At 43.5% G+C, this 22,830-nt stretch overlaps 2 protein-coding genes and 1 pseudogene across 3 annotated transcripts; 2 read left to right on the forward strand and 1 right to left on the reverse strand.

Moving 5' to 3' along the window:
* Nucleotides 1-7,561: 7,561 nt before the first annotated feature.
* LOC111591161 (uncharacterized) lies at nt 7,562-10,023 on the reverse strand. The gene is made up of 2 exons (XM_035963905.1): nt 9,874-10,023; nt 7,562-9,470 (listed from the first exon to the last, which is right to left on the reverse strand). The coding sequence occupies exon 2, from the start codon at nt 9,336-9,338 to the stop codon at nt 7,917-7,919; it is 1,422 nt and encodes a 473-aa protein (XP_035819798.1). The 5' UTR covers nt 9,339-9,470; nt 9,874-10,023; the 3' UTR covers nt 7,562-7,916.
* An 8,014-nt stretch (nt 10,024-18,037) lies between these two features.
* On the forward strand, nt 18,038-19,757 carry LOC118475650 (uncharacterized; annotated as a pseudogene). The gene is made up of 2 exons (XR_004855050.1): nt 18,038-18,356; nt 19,296-19,757. The product of XR_004855050.1 is annotated as an uncharacterized protein (transcript).
* Nucleotides 19,758-22,058: 2,301 nt separating this feature from the next.
* LOC118475652 (uncharacterized) lies at nt 22,059-22,777 on the forward strand. The gene is made up of 2 exons (XM_035963903.1): nt 22,059-22,463; nt 22,552-22,777. Exons 1-2 carry the CDS (start codon nt 22,196-22,198, stop codon nt 22,605-22,607), a joined length of 324 nt encoding a protein of 107 aa, XP_035819796.1. The 5' UTR covers nt 22,059-22,195; the 3' UTR covers nt 22,608-22,777.
* The last annotated feature ends 53 nt before the right edge of the window (nt 22,778-22,830 follow it).

Genomic DNA, 22,830 nt, shown 5'->3' on the forward strand with positions numbered 1-22,830 from the left:
GATGTTCGCGCCCGGGTCTTGGTGCCCCTAAAACCCGGGTGTGACAATTGTGGCGTGTAGGGAGAGAACTCATGTTTGATGCCCTCCTCCTCAAGGAAGCCCTCAATTTGAGAATTCTTGAACTCCGTTCCGTTGTCGCTTTTTATTTTCTTGATCCTTAAGCCAAACTCATTTTGAGCTCGTCTCAAGAATCCCTTTAAGGTCCTCTTGGGTTTGAGATTTTTCCTGCAAAAAGAATACCCAAGTGAAGCGAGAATAATCATCCACAATAACTAGACAGTACTTACTCCCGTCGATGCTTATGTAAGCGATCAGGCCGAATAAATCCATGTGTAGGAGCTCCAGTGGCCTGTCAGTCGTTATGATGTTCTTATGCGGATGATGAACACCAACTTGCTTCCCTGCTTGGCATGCGCTACAAATCCTGTCTTTCTCAAAATGAACATTTGTTAATCCTAAAATGTGCTCTCCCTTTTAAAAGCTTATGAAGATTCTTCATTCCAACATGGGCTAGTCGCGGTGCCAGAGCCAACCCATGTTAGTCTTAGCTATTAAGCAAGTGTCGAGTTCAGCTCTATCAAAATTCACTAAGTATAGCTGACCCTCTAACACTCCCTTAAATGCTATTGAATCATCACTTCTTCTAAAGACAGTGACACCTACATCAGTAAACAGACAGTTGTAGCCCATTTGACATAATTGGGATATAGAAAGCAAATTGTAATCTAAAGAGTCTACAAGAAAAACATTGGAAATGGAATGGTCAGGTGAAATAGCAATTTTACCTCAAAACCTTTGACCAAACTTGGTTTCCATCCCCGAATGTGATAGCTCGTTAGAGATCTTGGATTTTCTCGTAGGAGAACATCTTCTTCTCCCCTGTCATGTGGTTTGTGCACCCGCTATCGATGATCCAACTTGAGCCCCCGGATGCATAAACCTACAAAACAATTTTAGTTCTTGACTTTAGGTACCCAAACGGTTTTGGTCCTTTAGCATTAGAAACAAGAACTTTGGGTACCCAAACACAAGTCTTTGATCCCTTGTGTTTGCCCCCAACAAACTTGACAACTACCTTGCCGGATTTGTTAGTTAGCACATAAGAAGCATCAAAAGTTTTAAAATGAAATGCTATGATCATTTGATGTAGTAGGAGTTTTCTTCTTAGGTAACTTAGCACGAGTTGGTTGCCTAGAGCTAGATGTCTCACCCTTATACATGAAAGCATGATTAGGGCCAGAGTGAGACTTCCTAGAATGAATTCTCCTAATTTTATGCTCGGGATAACCGGCAGGTACAAAATATATCCCTCGTTATCCTGAGGCATGAGTAGCCTTGCCCTTAACAAAGTTGGATAATTTCTTAGGAAGGGCATTAAGTTTGACATTGTCTCCCTTTTGAAAGCCAATGTCATCCTTGATGCCAGGGCGTCTCCCACTATAAAGCATACTACGAGCAAATTTAATTTTTTCATTTTCAAGTTCATGCTCGGCAATTTTAGCATCTAATTTTGCTATATGATCATTTTGTTGTTTAATTAAAGCCACATGATCATGAATAGCATCAATATCAACATCTCTACATCTAGTGCAAATGGAAATATGCTCAACGGTAGATGTAGAGAGTTTGCAAGATTTTAATTCTACAATCTTAGCATGTAATATATCATTTTCACTTCTAAGGTTGGAAATAGTAACATTGCAAACATCAAAATCTTTAGTCTTAGCAATTAATTTTTCATTTTCAATCCTAAGGCTAGCAAGAGAATCATTCAATTCTTCAATCTTAGCAAGTAAATCAACATTATCATCTCTAAGATTGGGAATTGAAACATTACCAACATTAGAATCAACCTTAGCAATAAGTTTAGCATTTTCATTTCTAAAGTTGGCAATAGTATCATGGCAAGTGCTTAGCTCACTAGACAGTTTTTCACATTTTTCTACTTCTATAGCGTAAGCATTTTAACCTTAACATGCTTTTTGTTTTCCTTGATTAGGAAGTCCTCTTGGGAGTCCAAGAGATCATCCTTTTCATGGATAGCACTAATTAATTCATTTAATTTTCTTTTTGTTGCATGTTTAGGTTGGCAAAAAGGGTACGCAAATTATCCTTCTCATCACTAGCATTATCATCACTAGAGGACTCATATTTAGTGGAGGTTTTGGATTTAACCTTCTTCTTTTTGCCGTCCTTTGCCATGAGGCACTTGTGGCCGATGTTGGGGAAGAGAAGTCCCTTGGTGACGGTGATGTAGGCGGCGTCCTCGTCGGATGAGGAGTCGGTGGAGCTCTCATCGGAGTCCCCACTCGCGGCACACATGGGCATCGCCGCCCTTATTCTTGTGGTACCTCTTCTTTTCCTTTCTTCTCCCCTTCTTGTCGTCGCCCCCTGTCACTGTCACTAGAAATAGGACATTTGACAATAAAGTGATCGGGCTTACCACACTTGTAGCAAACTTTCTTGGAGCGGGGCTTGTAATATTTCCCCCTCCTTTACTTGAGGATTTGGCGGAAGCTTTTGATGATAAGCGCCATTTCCTCATTGTCGAGCTTGGAGGCGTCGATTGGTTGTCTACTTGATGTAGACTCCTCCTTCTCCTCCGTCGCCTTGAATGCCATCGGTTGTGCTTCGGGCGTGGAGGAGGTGCCTTGCTCGATGATTTTCTTTGAGCCTTTAATCATTAGCTCAAAGCTCACAAATTTTCCTATAACCTCCTCGAGAGACATTTAGCTTACATCTAGGATCACCTCGAATTAATTGAACTTGCGTAGGGTTAAGAAAGACGAGAGATCTAAGAATAACCTTGACCATCTCATTGTCATCCCATTTTTCGCTCTCGAGGTTGCGCACTTGGTTCACCAAGGTCTTCAAGCGGTTGTACATAGCTTGTGGATCCTCTCCTTGGTGAAGCATGAAGCGACCGAGCTCCCCCTCGATCGTCTCCCGCTTGGTGATCTTTGTCACCTCGTCTCCTTCGTGCGCGGTCTTGAGTACGTCCCAAATTTCCTTCGCACTCTTTAACCCTTACACCTTATTATACTCCTCTCGAAAACCGGTGGTATATGCTTGTGTGGAGTATAGTGGTGGCTTGGGAGTTAAAGTGGTGAATTTGGGCCACTTCGTCCGAGTCGTAGTCTTCATTCCCTACGGATGGTACCTGTACACCAACTCAACAACATTCCATATGCTTGTGTGGAGTGAGGTTAGATGATGCCTCATTTTGTCACTCCACATATTATAATCTTCACCGTCAAAAACCGGTGGTTTGCCTAATGGAATGGAGAGCAAAGGAGTACGCTTTGAAATATGGGGATAGCGTAGGGAATCTTACTATACTTCTTGCGCTCATGGCGCTTAGAAGTAACGGACGGCGCGTCGGAGCCGGAGGTCGATGGTGATGAAGTGTCGGTCTCGTAGTAGACCACTTTCCTCATCTTCTTGTGCTTGTCGCCTCTCCGATGCGACTTGTGGGAAGAGGATTTCTTCTCCTTCCCCTTCCCCTTCCCCTTGTTGCAGGACTCTTCCGATGAAGTCTTCCCGTGGCTTGTAGTGGGCTTGTCGCCGGTCTCCATCTCCCTCTTGGTGTGATCTCCCGACATCACTTCGAGCGGTTAGGCTCTAATGAAGCACCGGGGCTCCGATACCAATTGAAAGTCGCCTAGAGGGGGGGTGAATAGGGCGAAACTGAAATTTACAAAGTTAATCACAACTACAAGCCGGGTTAGCGTTAGAAATATAATGCGAGTCCGAGAGAGGGCGTAAAAACAAATCGCAAGCGAATAGAGAAGTGAGACACAAGGATTTGTTTTACCGAGGTTCGGTTTTCTCAAACCTACTCCCCGTTGAGGTGGTCACAAAGACCGGGTCTCTTTCAACCCTTTCCCTCTCTCAAACGGTCCCCTCGGACCGAGTGAGCTTCTCTTCTCAATCAACCGGGAACCAAACTTCCCCGCAAGGACCACCACACAATTGGTGTCTCTTGCCTTGATTACAATTGAGATGATCGCAAGAAAGAATGAGAAAAAGAAGCAATCCAAGCGTAAGAGCTCAAATGAACACAACAATCACTCTCTCTAATCACTAAAGCTTTGAGTGGAATTTGGAGAGGATTTGATCTTTTTGGTGTATCTAGAATTGAATGCTAGAGCTCTTATAAGTAGTTGGAAGGTGGAAAACTTGGATGCCTTGAATGTGGGGGTGGTTGGGGTATTTATAGCCCAAACCACCAAACTTGACTGTTGGTGGAGGCTGCAGTCGACGGGCGCATCGGACAGTCCGGTGCGCCACCGGACACTGTCCGGTGCGCCAGTCACGTCAGCAGACCGTTAGGGTTCGACCGTTGGAGCTCTGTCTTGTGGGCCCGCCTGGCTGTCCGGTGGTGCACCAGACAGGCCCTGTAGACTGTCCGGTGTGCCACCTACGCGTGCTCTGCTCCTCTGCACGCGCTGGCGCGCATTTAATGCGTTGCAGACGACCGTTGCGATTGAAGTAGTCGTTGCCCCGCTGTCACACCGGACAGTCCGGTGACTCACCGGACAGTCCGGTGAATTTTAGCGGAGCGGATTCCCGAAGCTGGCGAGTTCAGAGTTGCTCTCCCTTGGGCACCGGACACTGTCCGGTGGTGCACCGGACAGTCCGGTGAATTATAGCGAAGCGCCTCTGAGATTTCCCGAAGGTGAAGAGTTCAGCTTGGAGTCTCCTGGTGCACCGTACACTGTCCGGTGGCACACCGGACAGTCCGGTGCGCCAGACCAGAGCAGCCTTCGGTTGTCCCTTGCTCTTTTGATTGAACCCTTTTCTTGGTCTTTTTATTGGCTTATTGTGAACCTTTGGCACCTGTAGAACTTATAGACTAGAGCAAACTAGTTAGTCCAATTATTTGTGTTGGACAATTCAACCACCAAAATCAATTAGAAAATAGATGTAAGCCTAATTCTCTTTCAATGGGCAAGATGCTCCTTCAACCTATAAATCCCTCCCCTCATCTCCTTGTCACAGAACTTACACTTCACTTTGTCTTTGTTGTTAGCATCAACAAGAACACCATATTCCCATCCAACATCATCTGAATTTCTTTTTAGGAGATTCGCTCTAGCTGCTTCAGTTTCAGAAGGTGCAGCTGCAGTTTCTGATGACATCCTTTCTTTTGTATCCAAGTCTACAAATATAAAAGCAAGCAGGGTCGAACTAACTTTAGAAATAGCCTTAAATCAACTATCTGGTGCAAGTAAAGTGATAAAAAAGATGACATTACATCCTACAGATTTAAAAAGGTGATACACAGATGGGCAAATTTTAGCATATATTCATGAATCTTAATAGCATATGGAACAATGAATGTGGTTTTGATTTTTGAATATGCACAGATTTTAGCAGATGGACAGAAGTTGCATTGAAAGAACATACCTGCTAGGGGAGGAAAGCAGGGGAGGCCGCGCCCGCAGGGGAGCTGCTGGCGGAGGGGGATGAGCAGGGAGGGGAGCAACCGGCGGGGGAGGAGAACTCACCTTGGGGAGTGGGGTGGCCGACGGGGAGGGGTGCGCCGTCGACAGCAGGCCCGGCACTGGCAGGAAGCAGGGCCGGCGGGGGAGGAGGGAGGCCGGCGGCTGTGTAGGATCTAGGACACCGGCTAGAGGGGGGGTGAATAGACGGTTTTGACTAAAAACAACAATACTAAGTAAATTTAATCAATACAACAAGGGGAATAAATTTACTAGTGTCAATAAGTAAACAATGTATGAAAGACAACTACGGAGATTGAATACTTTGAAGAACAATAAGCAAAACACTAATCAATTGCAAGGCAATAAGTAATGCTAGAAGGAATAGACACCGAAATTTATCCCGTGGTATCGGTGATTTGCCGATCACCCCTAATCCACGTTGAGGTGGACTTCAAGCTCTCACTTGCTCCTCTATCAAGACACGACTTGATCTTTGAGCCAAGTGGACAAGAAATCACTCAATACCTCGATTCCACTAATGTCACCTTTGCCGCTCCGGCGAGGTAGGCGCGAACCCCTCACAATCAACACCGCGACTTCTCCACAATCTTCTTGGAGAGCTCGACGGAGACAATCACCCGAGCCGTCTAGGAGGCGGCAACCTCCAAGAGTAACAAGCCAACGACGCTTGCTCGGTGTACCACCTAGTGCCTCAAGGATCACCAAATGATGCAAATGCACTAGGAACCCTCAATCTCTCACTAGAATGCAATCTCAAGCAAAGAGTGTGAGAGAGTGAGTTGGAGGATCACAAATGAGCTCAATGTGTTCAAGGAATGGCTAAGAGGGCTCTCACACACGAGCTACCCTTCTATTTATAGCCCCCCATCTAAATCCAACCGTTATGTGCAAAGGGGGGCAATTCTGCGCACACGCGGACCGTCCGCGCCCTAGGGCCGGACGGTCCGCCGTACAACATAACGGCTATAATGACCGTTGAAACATGTCAGAGCTGTCTCAAAAGGTGTGTCCCGGACTGTCCCGCCCTTCAAGCCCGGACCGTCCGCGACCTGGCAGATTCAAACACCCGAGCCTCGGGTCAAACGGAGTTAACACGTGCGGACCGTCCGGCTATAATTCCCGGACGGTCCGCGACCTGAGGCAAGTACTGTCCGGACTTGTCACCCGGACAGTCCGTAGTACAAATCGATAAAAACACACAGTCCCTGTTCAAAAACGAGTTAGACACATGCGGACCGTCCGCGCCTCACAGGCGGACCGTCCGCCTATAATTCAGGGACAGACCCGAAGCTACCTTTCTCTGGTCAGGACTGCGGACGGTCCGGCCCTAAGGCCCGGACGGTCCGCAGTGCAATAGAACACAGTGCCAACACAAATGGTCAGACTTCGGACCCTCTGGAGGATCGCGGACGGTCCGCCCCCAAGGGCCGGACAGTCCGCGCGACCAAGACTTCTCAAATTTCAAACATGCTCTTGAATGAACTTTTAACTCACGAAATGAGAAGCGCTGTTAGTCCTCATGCAAATGCAACTACTTGATGCTCTATGAGGCACTAAGTTTTACACAGATCTAAGTCATTGACCCCTCTTAATAGTACGGCTATCTAGCCTACTAATCCGGTCAGGTATCTTCTCTAAACTCCTCAAGACCGGCAAAAGTAAAACCTATATTATACCTTTGCCTTCATCTGATCCACAACCAATGCGTATGACTCTTCAACATTTCCTGTTCTATGTGGTCCAACCCTGCATTCTTATTTCTCCAAGAATCGTTAGTCCACAAGTAGTTGTCATTAATTACCAAAACATTACTAGAGGGGCCTAGATGATTCACAATCTCCCCCTTTTTGGTAATTGATGACAACACCACATAGTATATTAAAGAGAAGTTTAGTTTCTCCAAATCTCTCTCATACCTAAGGTATAAAATAGATTTTGGAGATGAGTTTCATAGGACTTATCTTGAATTGAAGTTCTGTCCAAAAGATAGATAAATCCCAATAGAAACTCAGTATGCAAGAAGGGCTCCCCCTAAGTGTGTGCAGGATTATTTGAAGTTGAAGATATAACACACATAATATATTAGAGCTTGATGGAGACTTTCCTACAAAACATGGTTATCGAGACATACAAGCGATGATTCGTAGAGTGAGCGCAGCAATTATAATCACATCTCGATTAACCACACACAGAGTAATTTGAACTAAAACATAGTTCATCCCACAGAATATTACAGATAATAATCCACAGACATACGACATAGAGTTAATAGATCGAACCAAGTTCCAAATGCATAAGACATAAACTAAAACGGCACAAAAAAAAATAAAATGCATATGCATGGTCTTAGTGTCCACATAGAACCACCAACTCCCCCTGAAGGAGACGCCTGACAACTTCTCATCACTTCTCTCCCCCTTTGGCATCAATTGCCACAAAGGAGAGGCCTTACTGATCACTCGGCGGAGGATGCATGTGGTAATAATGAGTGCGGAAGGTGTCAAACAGGGAGGAGAACTGGTCAAAGTCCTGCTGGAGCTGCTGCTGCCTCTGACTGATATCATGCATGTTGTCAGTTGTAGAAAGATTATCAAACTGACTGGAGAGAGCACCCATGTTATCTTGAAAGCTTTGTTGCATATTATTCAGCCTTGACATGATGGGATCAGTGACATTAGTGTGAATGTGATCACGAAGGTCAGAAAATTCAGAGTTGAGCACATCCCAGTTGTCGTCAAAGCGAGACCGCATGTCATCGAGGCGGTGATCCACATGTGACATCAACCCCTCAAATCGAGTATCAATATGAGCCTCCAGCCCTTGCTGCATGTTGTGAAAATAAGGATCAAAATATCCTGGAGCAGGCTCCCAATAGTGCTGAGGCTGAGGAGGAGGTGGAGGAGGAGGCATCTGCTGTTCCTCAACATTAGGCGCTGCTCCACCCTCATAGCCAGGGTCTTCCTCATCATCTGGGAATGGAGTGAGTGGCCTGGTGAGAAACCCTATCTCATTCTTAAAAGGCCTGAATGGAGTGTGGACAATCTCACATGGGCCCTCAAATCTTGTCTTGGATTTGATAAGAGCCATAATGTATGGAGCATATGCCAAGTTTTGATTCTTGTCCATCTTTAAATCATTAAGCTGCCTCATCATGAAAAGAACAATGTTCATGACTTCTCCATTCATAATGTGATGAATTATGTTCCAGAACTTCTCCCTGATTTTACTCTTATCACCACTCTTGGGAAGGATGGTGACTCTGGCAATCTTGTTGATGACAGCAGGATGATGTCTGAGTCCTGCTGTCTCACCAAATCTCCTGGGTATACCAAGTCTGGCTGGCTCATAAAACTGCACAAAATCCTCAAAATTGTCTTCAGTATAAAGATCCACTCCAGCAGAAATGGTGCCATAGTTCAGACTGTTGGCAGCTGCAAAGTCAGCAAAAGAAGCAGAGTAGCGCTTGAAGCCAGTCATCCAGGTGATGGATTCTTCTGCAATATCAATCTCTGAGGTAGCCAAGAATTGCTTAACAGCCATTTCATTAAAATCTGTGCGCTGCCCCATAAACTGATATAGTCCGCATGCCTCAAACTTAGGGATCAAACCCTCCATGACTGATTGACTGAGCAGGAATGACCAATCAATCACCTGATGCTTATGGAAATTAGTATCCACCAGGGTGCCCCAGAAAACATCAAACTGCAGCTGCGTGTGGAAAAACTGGATGTTGGTATCTGATGGCAGAGCATACTGATTCACAGTCCGTCGAGAGCAGTACTCAGTCATAGAAAAATCTCCGCTTTGGGAAAGTCCATCCTTGGATATCAATGGGATAATCAGGATGAACATGAGGAAAATCTTCCGCATCCATGGATTCAGTGCCCCCCAGCTGAGGATTGGGCTTCTGAATCAGTGGTTGGTACATAATCATCATCATTTCCTCGAGGGCGCTTGGATTTAAAGCGACCTGCAAGTTTCTTGCGTAGACCACCAAGACCACTGCAACAATGTGACAAACATCCATAGATGAATAATTGAAACCAATCACCATTTATAAAAGGAATGGAACTGTAATGCTCTGCCAGGGTCCGGACTGTCCGCGCTAGGGGGCCGGACGGTCCGCGCCAGAGGCCCGGACGGTCCGCGTCCACCAGGCGGACGGTCCGCGACCGACCAGGGGCGACTCCAAGAACCCTAGCCGCCACAAGTGTTCAATTTGATGGTTTTGCAGATAATACCCAGCCAAATAAGTTGAAAATTTTGCATAGCATTGATATTGAGAAGAACTAACAATCCCACCAATCAGATTTTGAAACCCACTGCTCAATTTCAGATCAGAGAAGAAACCCAAATAATCTCAAAGTTGATGAAATTTGATTAAATCCACAAGATTTGAAGATACCGTGATGAAGACATGTTGAGGGAATGGTGCAGCAAGCTGTCGGACTGTCCGCACGCAACTTCACTTCACGGTCCGCGCACACTCGACACAAGAGAGGATATAGCGAGTGGAGAGCAAGAGAGAACAACCGAATAGGCACAACTGGCAAGTCTGCGGCTCTGGTCCTTTTTCTGCCCTGTCGCGGACGGTCCGCGCGGGGGGCGGCGGACGGTCCGCGTCCTGATGACCTCAGACAGTCTGCGAGGCTGCTCGGACTGTCCATTGCTTGATGCTGCGGACGGTCCGCGGTCCATGGGCGGACGGTCCGCGGCCTGATACTCATTTTTCCAATTTCTGTCCACTTTCTGATTTTGAATTCCGAATCCGAATTGGTGCTCATATATGGACATTTTGACCAATCCAAAAGTTGGTATGCATGCATATACTTATGATGTATTTGAGAAATGCAAGATTTTTGAATTAAACTATCTAGAGTAATTAGAAATGAAAAAATGCACAAATAATACCAAATAAATAGCACAAAAAAAACATACTTAGACCCAAGATGCAAGGCGACACATGTGTGATCAACTTCAAGTCACATTAGAGATATCAATCACATTCATTTCACTTCTTAGAGAACAAAATCTTGTTTCATCCAAAGGTTTTGTAAAAATGTCTGCTAATTGATCATCGGTGCCAATGGAATAAATAGAGATATCTCCCTTGCCAACATGATCTCTTAAGAAGTGATGCCGTATATCAATATGCTTGGTTCTTGAATGTTGGACCGGATTGGTAGCCAATTTCACCGCACTCTCATTATCACACATGAGAGGCACATTCTTGAAAATAATTCCATAGTCCAATAAGGTTTGTTTCATCCATAATAGTTGAGCACAACAATTTCCGGCCGATATATATATTCCGCCTCGGCGGTAGATAGAGCAACCGAATTTTGTTTCTTAGAAGACCATGAAACAAGAGATCTACCAAGAAATTGACAACAAACCGGAGGTGCTTTTTCTATCAACTTTGCACCCCGCATAGTCCGAATCCGAATATCCAATTAATTCAAATTGAGCACCTTTGGGATACCATAGACCAATATTGGGAGTATACTTCAAATATCTTAGAATCCTTTTAGCGGCCTTCAAGTGAATCTCTCTAGGAGAAGCTTGAAATCGAGCACACATGCATACACTAAACATAACATCGGGCCTAGATGCGGTAATATAAAGCAAACTACCAATTATTGAACGATAAAGTTTTTTGATCAACTATTGTACCTCCTTCATCTAAGTCTAGATGACCATTTGTTGCCATTGGAGTCTTGATAGGCTTAGCATTTTCTAAACCAAACTTCTTGAGCATGTCCCTCAAATATTTTGATTGACTTATAAAAATTCCATCTTTCAATTGTTTTGATTTGAAGGCCAAGAAAGAAGCTCAATTCTCCTATCATAGACATTTCAAATTCCTTTGACATCATTTTTCCGAACTCCTCACAAAATAATTCATTAGTAGATCCAAAAATAATATCATCAACGTAGATTTGACAAACAAATAAATCTTTACCAATTCTTTTAGTGAATAGAGTAGTGTCAACCTTCCCAATTTTGAAGTCTTTGGAAAGCAAGAAATCCCTAAGCCTTTCATACCAAGCGCGTGGAGCTTGCTTAAGCCCATAGAGAGCTTTAGAGAGCTTGAACACATGGTTAGGTCTTTTGGGGTCCTCAAAACCGGGAGGTTGTTCAACATACACTAGTTCACTAATCTTACCATTTAGAAAGGCACTCTTTACATCCATTTGGTAGAGCTTGATATTGTGTGCACAAGCATAAGCAAGTAGAATCCGGATTGCTTCTAATCTTGCTACGGGAGCAAATGTCTCCCCAAAATCCAATCCTTCAATTTGAGTATATCCTTGTGCAACTAATCTTGCCTTGTTTCTTACTACCACACCATCTTCATTGTGCTTGTTGCGGAACACCCATTTTGTACCAATAACATTGTGGTTCTTTGGTCTCTCAACAAGCTCCCAACTTCATTTCGAGTGAAGTTATTTAATTCTTCATGCATTGCATTCACCCAATCAACATCAAGTAGAGCTTCATCTACACGGTTAGGTTCCATACAAGATACAAAAGAGAAATGTTCACAAAATGAAGCTATGCGAGAGCGAGTTTGAACACCCTTACTAATATCACCCACAATTTGATCAACCGGGTGATCCTTCACAATGGAATGATGAATTCTTGATACCGTTTGATAGTTGCTTGATGAAGCATTAGGAGAAACCGTAGGTCTTGAAGTACCTTGATCATGAGTATCCATGGTTTCATCGAGTGGTTTGCTTTGGTGATCTTCCTCATTTATAGTTGAGGATGAAGGAATAACAACCACACTATCTTCATCATCATCTTCCTTAGGTTTTATTTCACCAATGGCCATTGTTTTCATTGCATTTATCAATTGAGTTCCCCCAACATCATCGAGATTATCACTCTCATCTTGAGACCCATTTGTTTCATCAAATTCAACATCATATGCTTCCTCAATAATACCATGAGTTTTGTTGAAGACTCTATAAGCCTTACTATTTGATGAATATCCAAGAAGAAAACCCTCATCACATTTCTTCTCAAATTTAGAAAGCCGGCTTCCCTTTCTCAAAATATAACATTTGCAACCAAATACCCTAAAATATGAGATATTTGGCTTTCTACCAATGAGCAATTCATATGGAGTTTTCTTCAAGAGTTTGTGACAATATAGTCTATTTGATGAATGACAAGCGGTATTTATTGCCTCGGCCCAATAAGAATCCGATATATTATATTCCGCTAACATAGACCTTGCCATATCAATAAGAGTTCTATTCTTTCTTTCAACAATACCGTTTTGTTCCGGGGTATATTTGGAAGAGAATTCATGTTTGATACCCTTGTCATCACAATATTGATCAATTCTTGCATTTTTGAATTCCGACCCATTATCACTTCTAACCTTTTTGATGTCGAAATCAAATTGATTTTGAGCCAATATAGCAAATGACTTGAATGTTTCAAACACATTGGATTTGTCTCGTAGAAAATAAACCCAAGTAAATCTTGAATAGTCATCCACAATCACAAGACAATAAGAATTACCACCAATACTTACAAAAGATGTGGGCCCAAATAAATCCATGTGAAGTAATTCCAAAGGTCGATGAGTGGACATTTGACTTTTATTTGGATGAGTATTTGCCACTTGCTTACCGGCTTGACAAGAGCTACACAATTTGTTCTTTTCAAACTTCACATCTTTCAAGCCTCGAACTAAGTCATGCTTGGTTAACCGATTGAGTTGCTTCATCCCAACATGACCAAGTCTTCTATGCCATAACCAACCTAGTGAAGCTTTTGAAAATAAGCAAGTTGTGAGCTTTGCCTCATTAGATGAGAAATCAACAAGATAAAGATTTTCATGTCTAAAACCTTTAAATTTAAGATTGCTACCCGTCAACACTAGAGATAATAACATCTTCAACTGTGAAATTGCAACAAAATCCTAAATCACATAATTGAGCTACGGAAAGTAAATTAAAGTTCAAAGACTCAACCAATAGCACATTTGATATAGAATGATCATTTGAAATAGCAATTTTACCCAAACCTTTAACCTTTCCTTTACGATTATCTCCAAATGTGATACTATCATAATTTGAGCAATCTTCCTCACTCATTTGGGTAAACATCTTCATATCCCCGGTCATGTGTTGAGTACATCCACTATCCAACACCCAATGATTCCCTCCCGCCTTGTAGTTTACCTACAAAAGGAAATCAATCTCTTTTAGGTACCCAAACTTGCTTGGGTCCTTGGATGTTAGTGACCAAGGTCTTTGGCACCCAAATAGCTTTCTTTTGTTTTCCAACAATTGAAGTACCAACAAATTTAGCATGAACACCTTTTGCATTATGAGAAAGAACATAACAATGCTCAAAACAAGTGGAGGATACATGTTTGAACTTGGGACAATTTTTCTTAACATGTCCCTTTTTGTGACACTTGTGACACACTTTGTCACATTCTTTCACAAACAATGTCTTTTGCTTTACAAAAGCATTCTTTCCTTTCTTGGGAACATATCCAAGACCTTCACGGTTGAGAGAACATCGTTGACTTCCCAATATGAAATCCAACTTCTTCTTACCACCATATGCCTTTTCTAGGTCATGAGTTAGAGTATTTATTCTATCCACTAACACTTCATTCTCAACAATAATTTTTGATTCATCAAGAGCAATATTATCATTGAGAGAAATTTGCATTTATCACAAATAGAGTTAGTAGGTAGTGGTTCACTTGTAAGACTATCAAGTAAGTCACAAGTGACTCCAACATCCTTAGTGACCACCTCAACTTCATGCACAATAGATGATTTTTGAGCATCCGCAAGCTTCTCACAATTTTCTTTGAGATCATTGTGAGAGGTCTTGAGCTCCTCAAAAGACACTTGGAGGTTTTTATACAATTCCTTCAAGGCCTTAAATTTTTCTTTTTCTTTGTGCATGTAGTCATCGGCCTCACCTAACATTCTAACAAGATCATCATATGAATAGCCATCATCATCAACATCATCGATATCATCATCATCATTTATATCATTTAAATCGGTGATGATTTTTACCTTAGCATCTCCCTTTGCCATGAGACAATGGGGGGATGAGAAGAGTGAGGGAGCTTCCTTGATGGCAATTCCGGCATTAAGCTTGGATGAGGTGTCATCATCATCATCATCCGAGCTATCATCCGAGTCCCATTCAACTAAGTAGGCTTTGCCATCTTTCTTCTTGTTATAGTATTTCTTTTTCTTCTTGTCACTTTCATCTTTGCCCTTCTTCTTCTTGCTTGGACAATTCATGGCAATGTGACCCGGGTTCCCTACACTCAAAACATTTTCTATCATTGAAAGCATTTCTTCTAGATGTTTGACCTCTTCTAGGTTGACCTCTTTTCATCTTCATGAATTTATTGAATTTCCTTACAAATAAAGCCATGTCACAATCACTCTCACTTTCATTTTCTTCATCATTGCTATCTTCCTTTTCAATTGCCTTTGAGGCCTTGGCTTTGAGAGCAATAGATTCATTTTTCACCTTCTTTGCCAAACTTAAAGCATCGGCTTGTGACTTCTTAAATATATCTTGAGTGAGAATTTCTCCCAATACTTCGGTTGGAGAGGTTGTAGATAGATCACTCCTTACTAGCATTGTCACAATAGTCTCATATTTCTCCGGAAGTGATCTAAGGAACTTGTGTGTGAAATCCACATCCGGTACATTAAAACCAAGTCCTTTGAGTTCATTTACAATCTCATTCAATCGATTGAACATATCGGATACACTCTCATCTTCTTTCATAATAAATTGCTCAAACTTCCCTTTGCACACATATAGTTTGGCACTCTTCACAATTGTAGTTCCTTCATGAATTTCCATTAGTTTTACCCAAATCTCATGAGCGGTTGTGAGATTCTTGATACGATTGAACTCATTTATATCAAGAGCATCATAAAAGACATTCATGGCTTGATCATTTGTGAGGATATTCTCATTATCACTAACTGATGGTTCATCTTCCTTCAATACAACAAATCCATCTCTAACAATTTGCCAAATTTTTCCACCCATTGCTCTAAGATGCATTGACATTCTTATTTTCCAATAATCATAATTGTTTCCATCAAAGTGCGGTGGCTTCCCAATGTGCACATTGTTGTTACTAGCCATATTGTCCCACTCCGGGATGATTAGATCCACAAACAATGGAGTCCTCGGCTCCGATACCACTTGTAGGATCTAGGACACCGGCTAGAGGGGGGGTGAATAGACGGTTTTGACTAAAAACAACAATACTAAGTAAATTTAATCAATACAACAAGGGGAATAAATTTACTAGTGTCAATAAGTAAACAATGTATGAAAGACAACTACGGAGATTGAATACTTTGAAGAACAATAAGCAAAACACTAATCAATTGCAAGGCAATAAGTAATGCTAGAAGGAATAGACACCGAAATTTATCCCGTGGTATCGGTGATTTGCCGATCACCCCTAATCCACGTTGAGGTGGACTTCAAGCTCTCACTTGCTCCTCTATCAAGACACGACTTGATCTTTGAGCCAAGTGGACAAGAAATCACTCAATACCTCGATTCCACTAATGTCACCTTTGCCGCTCCGGCGAGGTAGGCGCGAACCCCTCACAATCAACACCGCGACTTCTCCACAATCTTCTTGGAGAGCTCGACGGAGACAATCACCCGAGCCGTCTAGGAGGCGGCAACCTCCAAGAGTAACAAGCCAACGACGCTTGCTCGGTGTACCACCTAGTGCCTCAAGGATCACCAAATGATGCAAATGCACTAGGAACCCTCAATCTCTCACTAGAATGCAATCTCAAGCAAAGAGTGTGAGAGAGTGAGTTGGAGGATCACAAATGAGCTCAATGTGTTCAAGGAATGGCTAAGAGGGCTCTCACACACGAGCTACCCTTCTATTTATAGCCCCCCATCTAAATCCAACCGTTATGTGCAAAGGGGGGCAATTCTGCGCACACGCGGACCGTCCGCGCCCTAGGGCCGGACGGTCCGCCGTACAACATAACGGCTATAATGACCGTTGAAACATGTCAGAGCTGTCTCAAAAGGTGTGTCCGGACTGTCCGCCCTTCAAGCCCGGACCGTCCGCGACCTGGCAGATTCAAACACCCGAGCCTCGGGTCAAACGGAGTTAACACGTGCGGACCGTCCGGCTATAATTCCCGGACGGTCCGCGACCTGAGGCAGTACTGTCCGGACTTGTCACCCGGACAGTCCGTAGTACAAATCGATAAAAACACACAGTCCCTGTTCAAAAACGAGTTAGACACATGCGGACCGTCCGCGCCTCACAGGCGGACCGTCCGCCTATAATTCAGGGACAGACCCGAAGCTACCTTTCTCTGGTCAGGACTGCGGACGGTCCGGCCCTAAGGCCCGGACGGTCCGCAGTGCAATAGAACACAGTGCCAACACAAATGGTCAGACTTCGGACCCTCTGGAGGATCGCGGACGGTCCGCCCCCAAGGGCCGGACAGTCCGCGCGACCAAGACTTCTCAAATTTCAAACATGCTCTTGAATGAACTTTTAACTCACGAAATGAGAAGCGCTGTTAGTCCTCATGCAAATGCAACTACTTGATGCTCTATGAGGCACTAAGTTTTACACAGATCTAAGTCATTGACCCCTCTTAATAGTACGGCTATCTAGCCTACTAATCCGGTCAGGTATCTTCTCTAAACTCCTCAAGACCGGCAAAAGTAAAACCTATATTATACCTTTGCCTTCATCTGATCCACAACCAATGCGTATGACTCTTCAACATTTCCTGTTCTATGTGGTCCAACCCTGCATTCTTATTTCTCCAAGAATCGTTAGTCCACAAGTAGTTGTCATTAATTACCAAAACATTACTAGAGGGGCCTAGATGATTCACAGGCTGAACTTCCTCCGGCGCACGTCACAGGTGGAGCCGCGGAGGAGGACGAGCGGGAGCGCGAGCGGGAGCAAGACGGCCCGGCGCGAAGGTATTCTTCCCGCGCGGCGTGTGGATTTTCCCCGCGCCCGACGCGGGTGTAGCGCGCGATTCCGCTGGTAGCCGAAAAAATCGGCAGTGCAGCCGGGCCGCCCGCCTACGCGGCCGCCTTCGGCGCGTGCGTGCCGCAAAATCGCCGCGGAGGCACGGCTGAGCGCCGCCTAGGCGATGCGCCCGCCTAGACACCGCGCAACGCCCTAGGCTACGCGGCAGCCCAACGATTAGTGATTAGGCGCGCCTAGTCGCCGCCTAGCGGCCGCCTAGCCGAACTTGAGATAATACAACGCTACAAGTTTAGAGAGCTAGTGCATTTTACTCGTTCCAAAATGTATCAATACTTACACCGGAGGCTAGAAAAAAGAGCATTTGACGGCGGGTGGCGTTTTCTTTGTTTGGATGTTTGTTAAGTTCAGGTTCCTGAGTTCCATAAACACCGATTTGGCTCGGTCTAGAAAAAAGAGGTGGCCCATCCCGTCCAATTTGGTGGCATCGTCAATTCCTACGTGGATTAATAAACCCATCCCATCCCATATTACGTTTTCAAAAAGTAAGCCCAGCCCAAGTTCAGATAACCCCTTCTTCCTATAAAACCAAAGCAAGGCCAAACTACTCCGCCTCTTGTTTCGCCGAACCCCAAACCCTAGCTTCGCTCGTTGCGGCGGCGAGCCGGCGATGGCGAAGTCTCTGCGATCCAAACGCGAGAAGCGGCTTCGGACGTTGCGCCGGGAGATAGCGGAGCCGTTCTACGACAAGAAGGAGGCCGCCAAGCTCGCCGCGCAGGCCGCCGCCCTAGCTGCTGCCCCGCTCCCGGTCCGCGGGCCCCCGCCATCCCAGGATGCCGGCAGCTCCCGCGCAGCTAGCTCGGCCTCGGCTATGGGTAAGCCCTCTAAACTTTCCTGATTCACCAGCCGTGGACTGCCTCCTGTTATTTCAGGAGGGAATCGTAATTCCTCTACGCTTTGTGTGCTAGTTGTTCATTCACAGCTCACTTTGTTATCTGTTAAAACACTATGGTTAATTGGTTATACTAGTAAGGAGAAGCAGATGCCTACTGGGTATTTGCAGAAATTATCAACAAGGTGTGGTGGCTCAGCAGGTTTTGTATACCAAGCTGCATTACTGGTTTTGTATATCTGAACTGAGGGTGGGAACTGTGGTTTTGATCCCGATGTGACAATGATTTATGCTTCTTGATCAAAGCATGCAGTAACAACCAGAACGCTCACTCTTTTTTAAAAAAGGGAACACATTAGCTCCGAAACGAGTGTGTTGTTAGCTTAATCCTGGAACAAGAACTTAAGATACCTCTGCGAATTGCATGCCCTCAAGCCTAGGTCTTTGTTGATTGGAGAGGCTTTGGAATTCTGCTACCAGTTGCCACCTTATTGACCTGATTGTAGAGATCTATGGATAAGGTGGCATGTATGAATTTGCATTTAAGCCCTGATTGTACCTATTTGAAAAAAAATGGCTACTACCAAATTGATATTTGTTTCAGTCTCGTTTAGAAATTTGGTGACCTTAGCACATGTGCGAAAGGAACTAATCAGTTCTATGGTATTTCGCATGAACAGTGACAGTTACCATAATCAGCACTTTTTCACTTGGGTATGCCATTCAAGTTAAAAACACGCAAACTGTTATTTGACTTTGGCTCCCAATTATGAATGCCTGTCAATGTATCCTGAGGCACCCTAATCGAGGAAACTTGTAGTACATCTACCAGTTGTGGATCCTGTTTTCTCTTCCTGCAACCTCAGTTGCGCCTTATTTTGTTATCCCTCAACTGATGTGTTCTGTGTTCACATGAATGCAGATGTGGAGATGTCTGATGCAGGGAACAACAGGTCTAAGACCTTCTTGAGGCCACTTGGCAGCATTAGCAAGAAGAGGTGCAGCTTCATTTGAAGATCAAGAAAGACAAGAGAAAAGCTAGGAAGAAGGGAAAGTTTTCTTTTAAGAAGTAGAGGAGTGTATGATAAATCATGCAGTTTGTTCCCAGTTTGTAAAACAAACGCACTGCAGTCATGTCATGTGGTGCACCTACCTAAGTCCATTCGTGGGTGACCTACTATTAAATATGTTGAAATGGGTACGAAAAAAGGATAGTGCTGACCTATCAGCTGTTTCTGTTCTGCGGGTATAAATGTCAAGTACTCAAATTGCTGAGATTTGGTTTCATTTTCACATTGTATCGTGGTGAACCATGTTTGGAAACAATGGCCTTGTTTGGCACAGCTGCTGCTTGTTGAAAAACTGGTAAAAAGCAGCTTCTGTTTGTTGGCTGTTTTTAGTGTATTTTGAGAAGCAGCTGAACTGATAAGCTGCTGCAAAAGCTAGCTGTTTGGTAGAACTTCTGCTTAAATTATGAAGAAGCTGAAATAAGCTGTGCCAAACAGGGCCTGATGTCGAGCACTTAGGGAGCATATGAACTGTCATTTGTTGTCACTCATAGGCCTGCTAATGGCAAAAAAATCCAATCCACTCCCACCCATACCTAAATCTAATTACTTTGATATCCATCCCACACCCAACCAAAAATACTAGAGGAAAGTTAAACCTCAACCCAAACCGACCCGTAATTGGGTGGGAAACCCATGGAAAAACCCGTGGGTTTAGCTTATTGTCTCACATCAAGCCAACTGCATACATATTTTAAAAATCACATTTTAAAGCAGTAAATTAATTTAAATAAAAAGTTTTCAACTACAAATTTGTATAACTCATCATGATGTACATTTTATATTTCGAACATTTCTTCATATGATAAACTAAAAATAAATTTGTTCATACGACCTATATCTCTCTCATAGTTTATGGAACTACGAGATATATGTATAGAATTTGTGCATATTGTTAGAACTATCATGTGAGATGAATAAATGATCAAACAACCAAATAAACTTTGTAGATCTTGAAAAGTTATAAAAGTTTGTAGTTGACAACTTTTTCATTTGAAGTCATATTGTCAACGAAAATTATGCCTGAATTTAAAAAATTTAAAATTTGAATTTTGAAAACAACCTCGAAAGAAAAAACCACCGACATGAAAGTTATAGGTATTGAAGAGTTATGAAACTTTGTAGTTGACAATGTTTTGGTTTGAAATCATCTTGCCATGCAAAACTATGTTTGAATTTTGAATTTTAAATTTTTCAAATTACCTCGGATGGAAAAACCACCAAAATAAAGTTGTAGGTCTTGAATGTTATGAAACTTTGCAATTGTCAACTTTTTATTTGAAATCATCTTATCATTGAAAAATTCGTGTGAAGTTTTTAAATTTAAAATTAAAATTTTGTAAACGGTCTCGGATGTAGAAACTATTAAAATAGAATTTGTAGATATCAAAAAGTTATGCAACTTTATAGTTGGTCACATTTTTAAATAAAATGGTACTGATAAATGGTATAGTATAGTCTGATTGTAGGTGGTAGTCTGATTGGTGAATACTCATGGAAACCTATACCTATACAAATCCATCTATACCCATGGGTATCCACCATTTTGACCCGCAATATAAAATAAACCCACCCAACCCAACTCATAATAATTAAACCCATCACAACCCACCAAAACAAAATCATTTCTTAACCCCACCTAAAATACCCATTTACACCCACCCCATTTGCAGGCCTAGTCACTCATAGATATGGGGTTGCCACAGGTTCTTATAAAATTAAATTATTACCAGTCCACTGGTGCTCGCGTACTCATGTGCACATCATCCTGATCGTGAAAGTGAAACAACATGAAATCAGAGTTGACTTCGCGTTCACGAACGTCATGCGCAAGTACTGAGGACGAGGACTGGGCAGGGTTTTTTTTAGCATGCTTCAAGAGCTAGTGTTTTTTTGTAGCATGCTTCAAAATCTAGTGTTAGTTCTCTGTATTACGTGGCTACGATGAATAGGTCTTTTGAGTCGGTCTTGCATTTGAAATCGTCATTGTCCATGCAGTTTTAGTCCACACGCCCAGTTGCCTCACTATCCCCACCCGCTGACTGACCAGTGACCCCAATTGGTTGCCAGTGCAAGTTATCCATGTAAGTATCGCCAACGAACTGTTTAAAACCATAGTCGACCTAGGTATGCGGGGTCATTTTTTGTTATCAACCATGTAAATTTACTGTTTAAACCATAGTCGACCTAGGTATGTGGGGCCATTTTTGTTATCACCATATAATTTTTTTTTATTAGATAACATGTCTCGTTTCTCGTTCTCGACCCTATTGATTAAAAAATTGTAATAATGGTTCAAACAAATTTATGGTACCATGTTGTGCAATGCAAGCATGTCATTCACGCCCCCTCCCCTCCCCAAAATTTTCTTGTTTTGCTTTTTTGGGAGGGGGTGAGGTGAAATAAAGAGTTAGCTGAGACGTCATAATCTATCTAACCTTAGTTGCTTAAATTGAAGAAAAGTTTATCGAATTGAAAGAAAAGTTTAGACTGATAAGTTAGACATGTTGTGGCGTATTAGACACCATACCAAACAACCCCTTTCTTTAAGGTAAGTAATACACTTCACAACATAATTTAGAGGTCAACGCCTTTCACCGATCACCATACCTCAGTTTATCAATTTATTCGCGCGCAAACTGCCAAAGAATTTGCTCGGTCTCCTCCCTCGCCTCCTCTCTGCCACCTTCCATAAATTCCATGGCGTCTCCGCCTTCAACGAACTACAGGATTCGCTAAACCAAGAAACACGGCAATGGCGCTGCACGTCGTCGAAGGCACCTGCACTGGTGGAGCCATCATCAGCCACCTCTCTAGTCCTCCTCCTTCCTGCTCCTCCTCCTCTTGTGTTGTTCTTCTTGATGCCGCTGAAGAGTTAGCTAATAATCAGCTGCCTGCTGCTCAACGTCCAGCCAAGAACATGTCGGCGTTTGGGGTGCTCGTCACCGCACTGGTCCTGTCGTGCGTCGCCGGCGCCAGCATCGCCGGATACGTGTTCAGTGTTCTACAAGTTCAGGCTCAGGGTAGGGACCGGGCAATCCCTTCCTAAATCCAGGCAGACACAGACACAGCTGGTTCATCCTTTCTTTCTTTTGGTGTCTTCTGTTGCAGCGATACATGGACTCGGAGATCATGGCGCAGTGCATGCCCCTCGACAGCCAGCATAGCGAGAACCAGCCGCTGAGGACGGAGGAGGCCCAGCAAGCGTAGCTAGACAGGTGACAACGTCTTCGGCTTCACCTTCACGTGATGAGAATGCAGCATAAAGTACCTGACTTTTCCACACAGTTGCTGAAGCTATCCAAAGCCATCTCTCCTCGACCGAGTCTCGAGATTTGTAAATGGTGGCCAGCGATAAGGTGTCACAGTGTATTACAGATTAGTATACAC

Source organism: Zea mays, unplaced genomic scaffold, assembly GCF_902167145.1.
Source record: "Zea mays cultivar B73 unplaced genomic scaffold, Zm-B73-REFERENCE-NAM-5.0 scaffold_539, whole genome shotgun sequence".
Lineage (NCBI taxonomy): Eukaryota > Viridiplantae > Streptophyta > Magnoliopsida > Poales > Poaceae > Zea > Zea mays.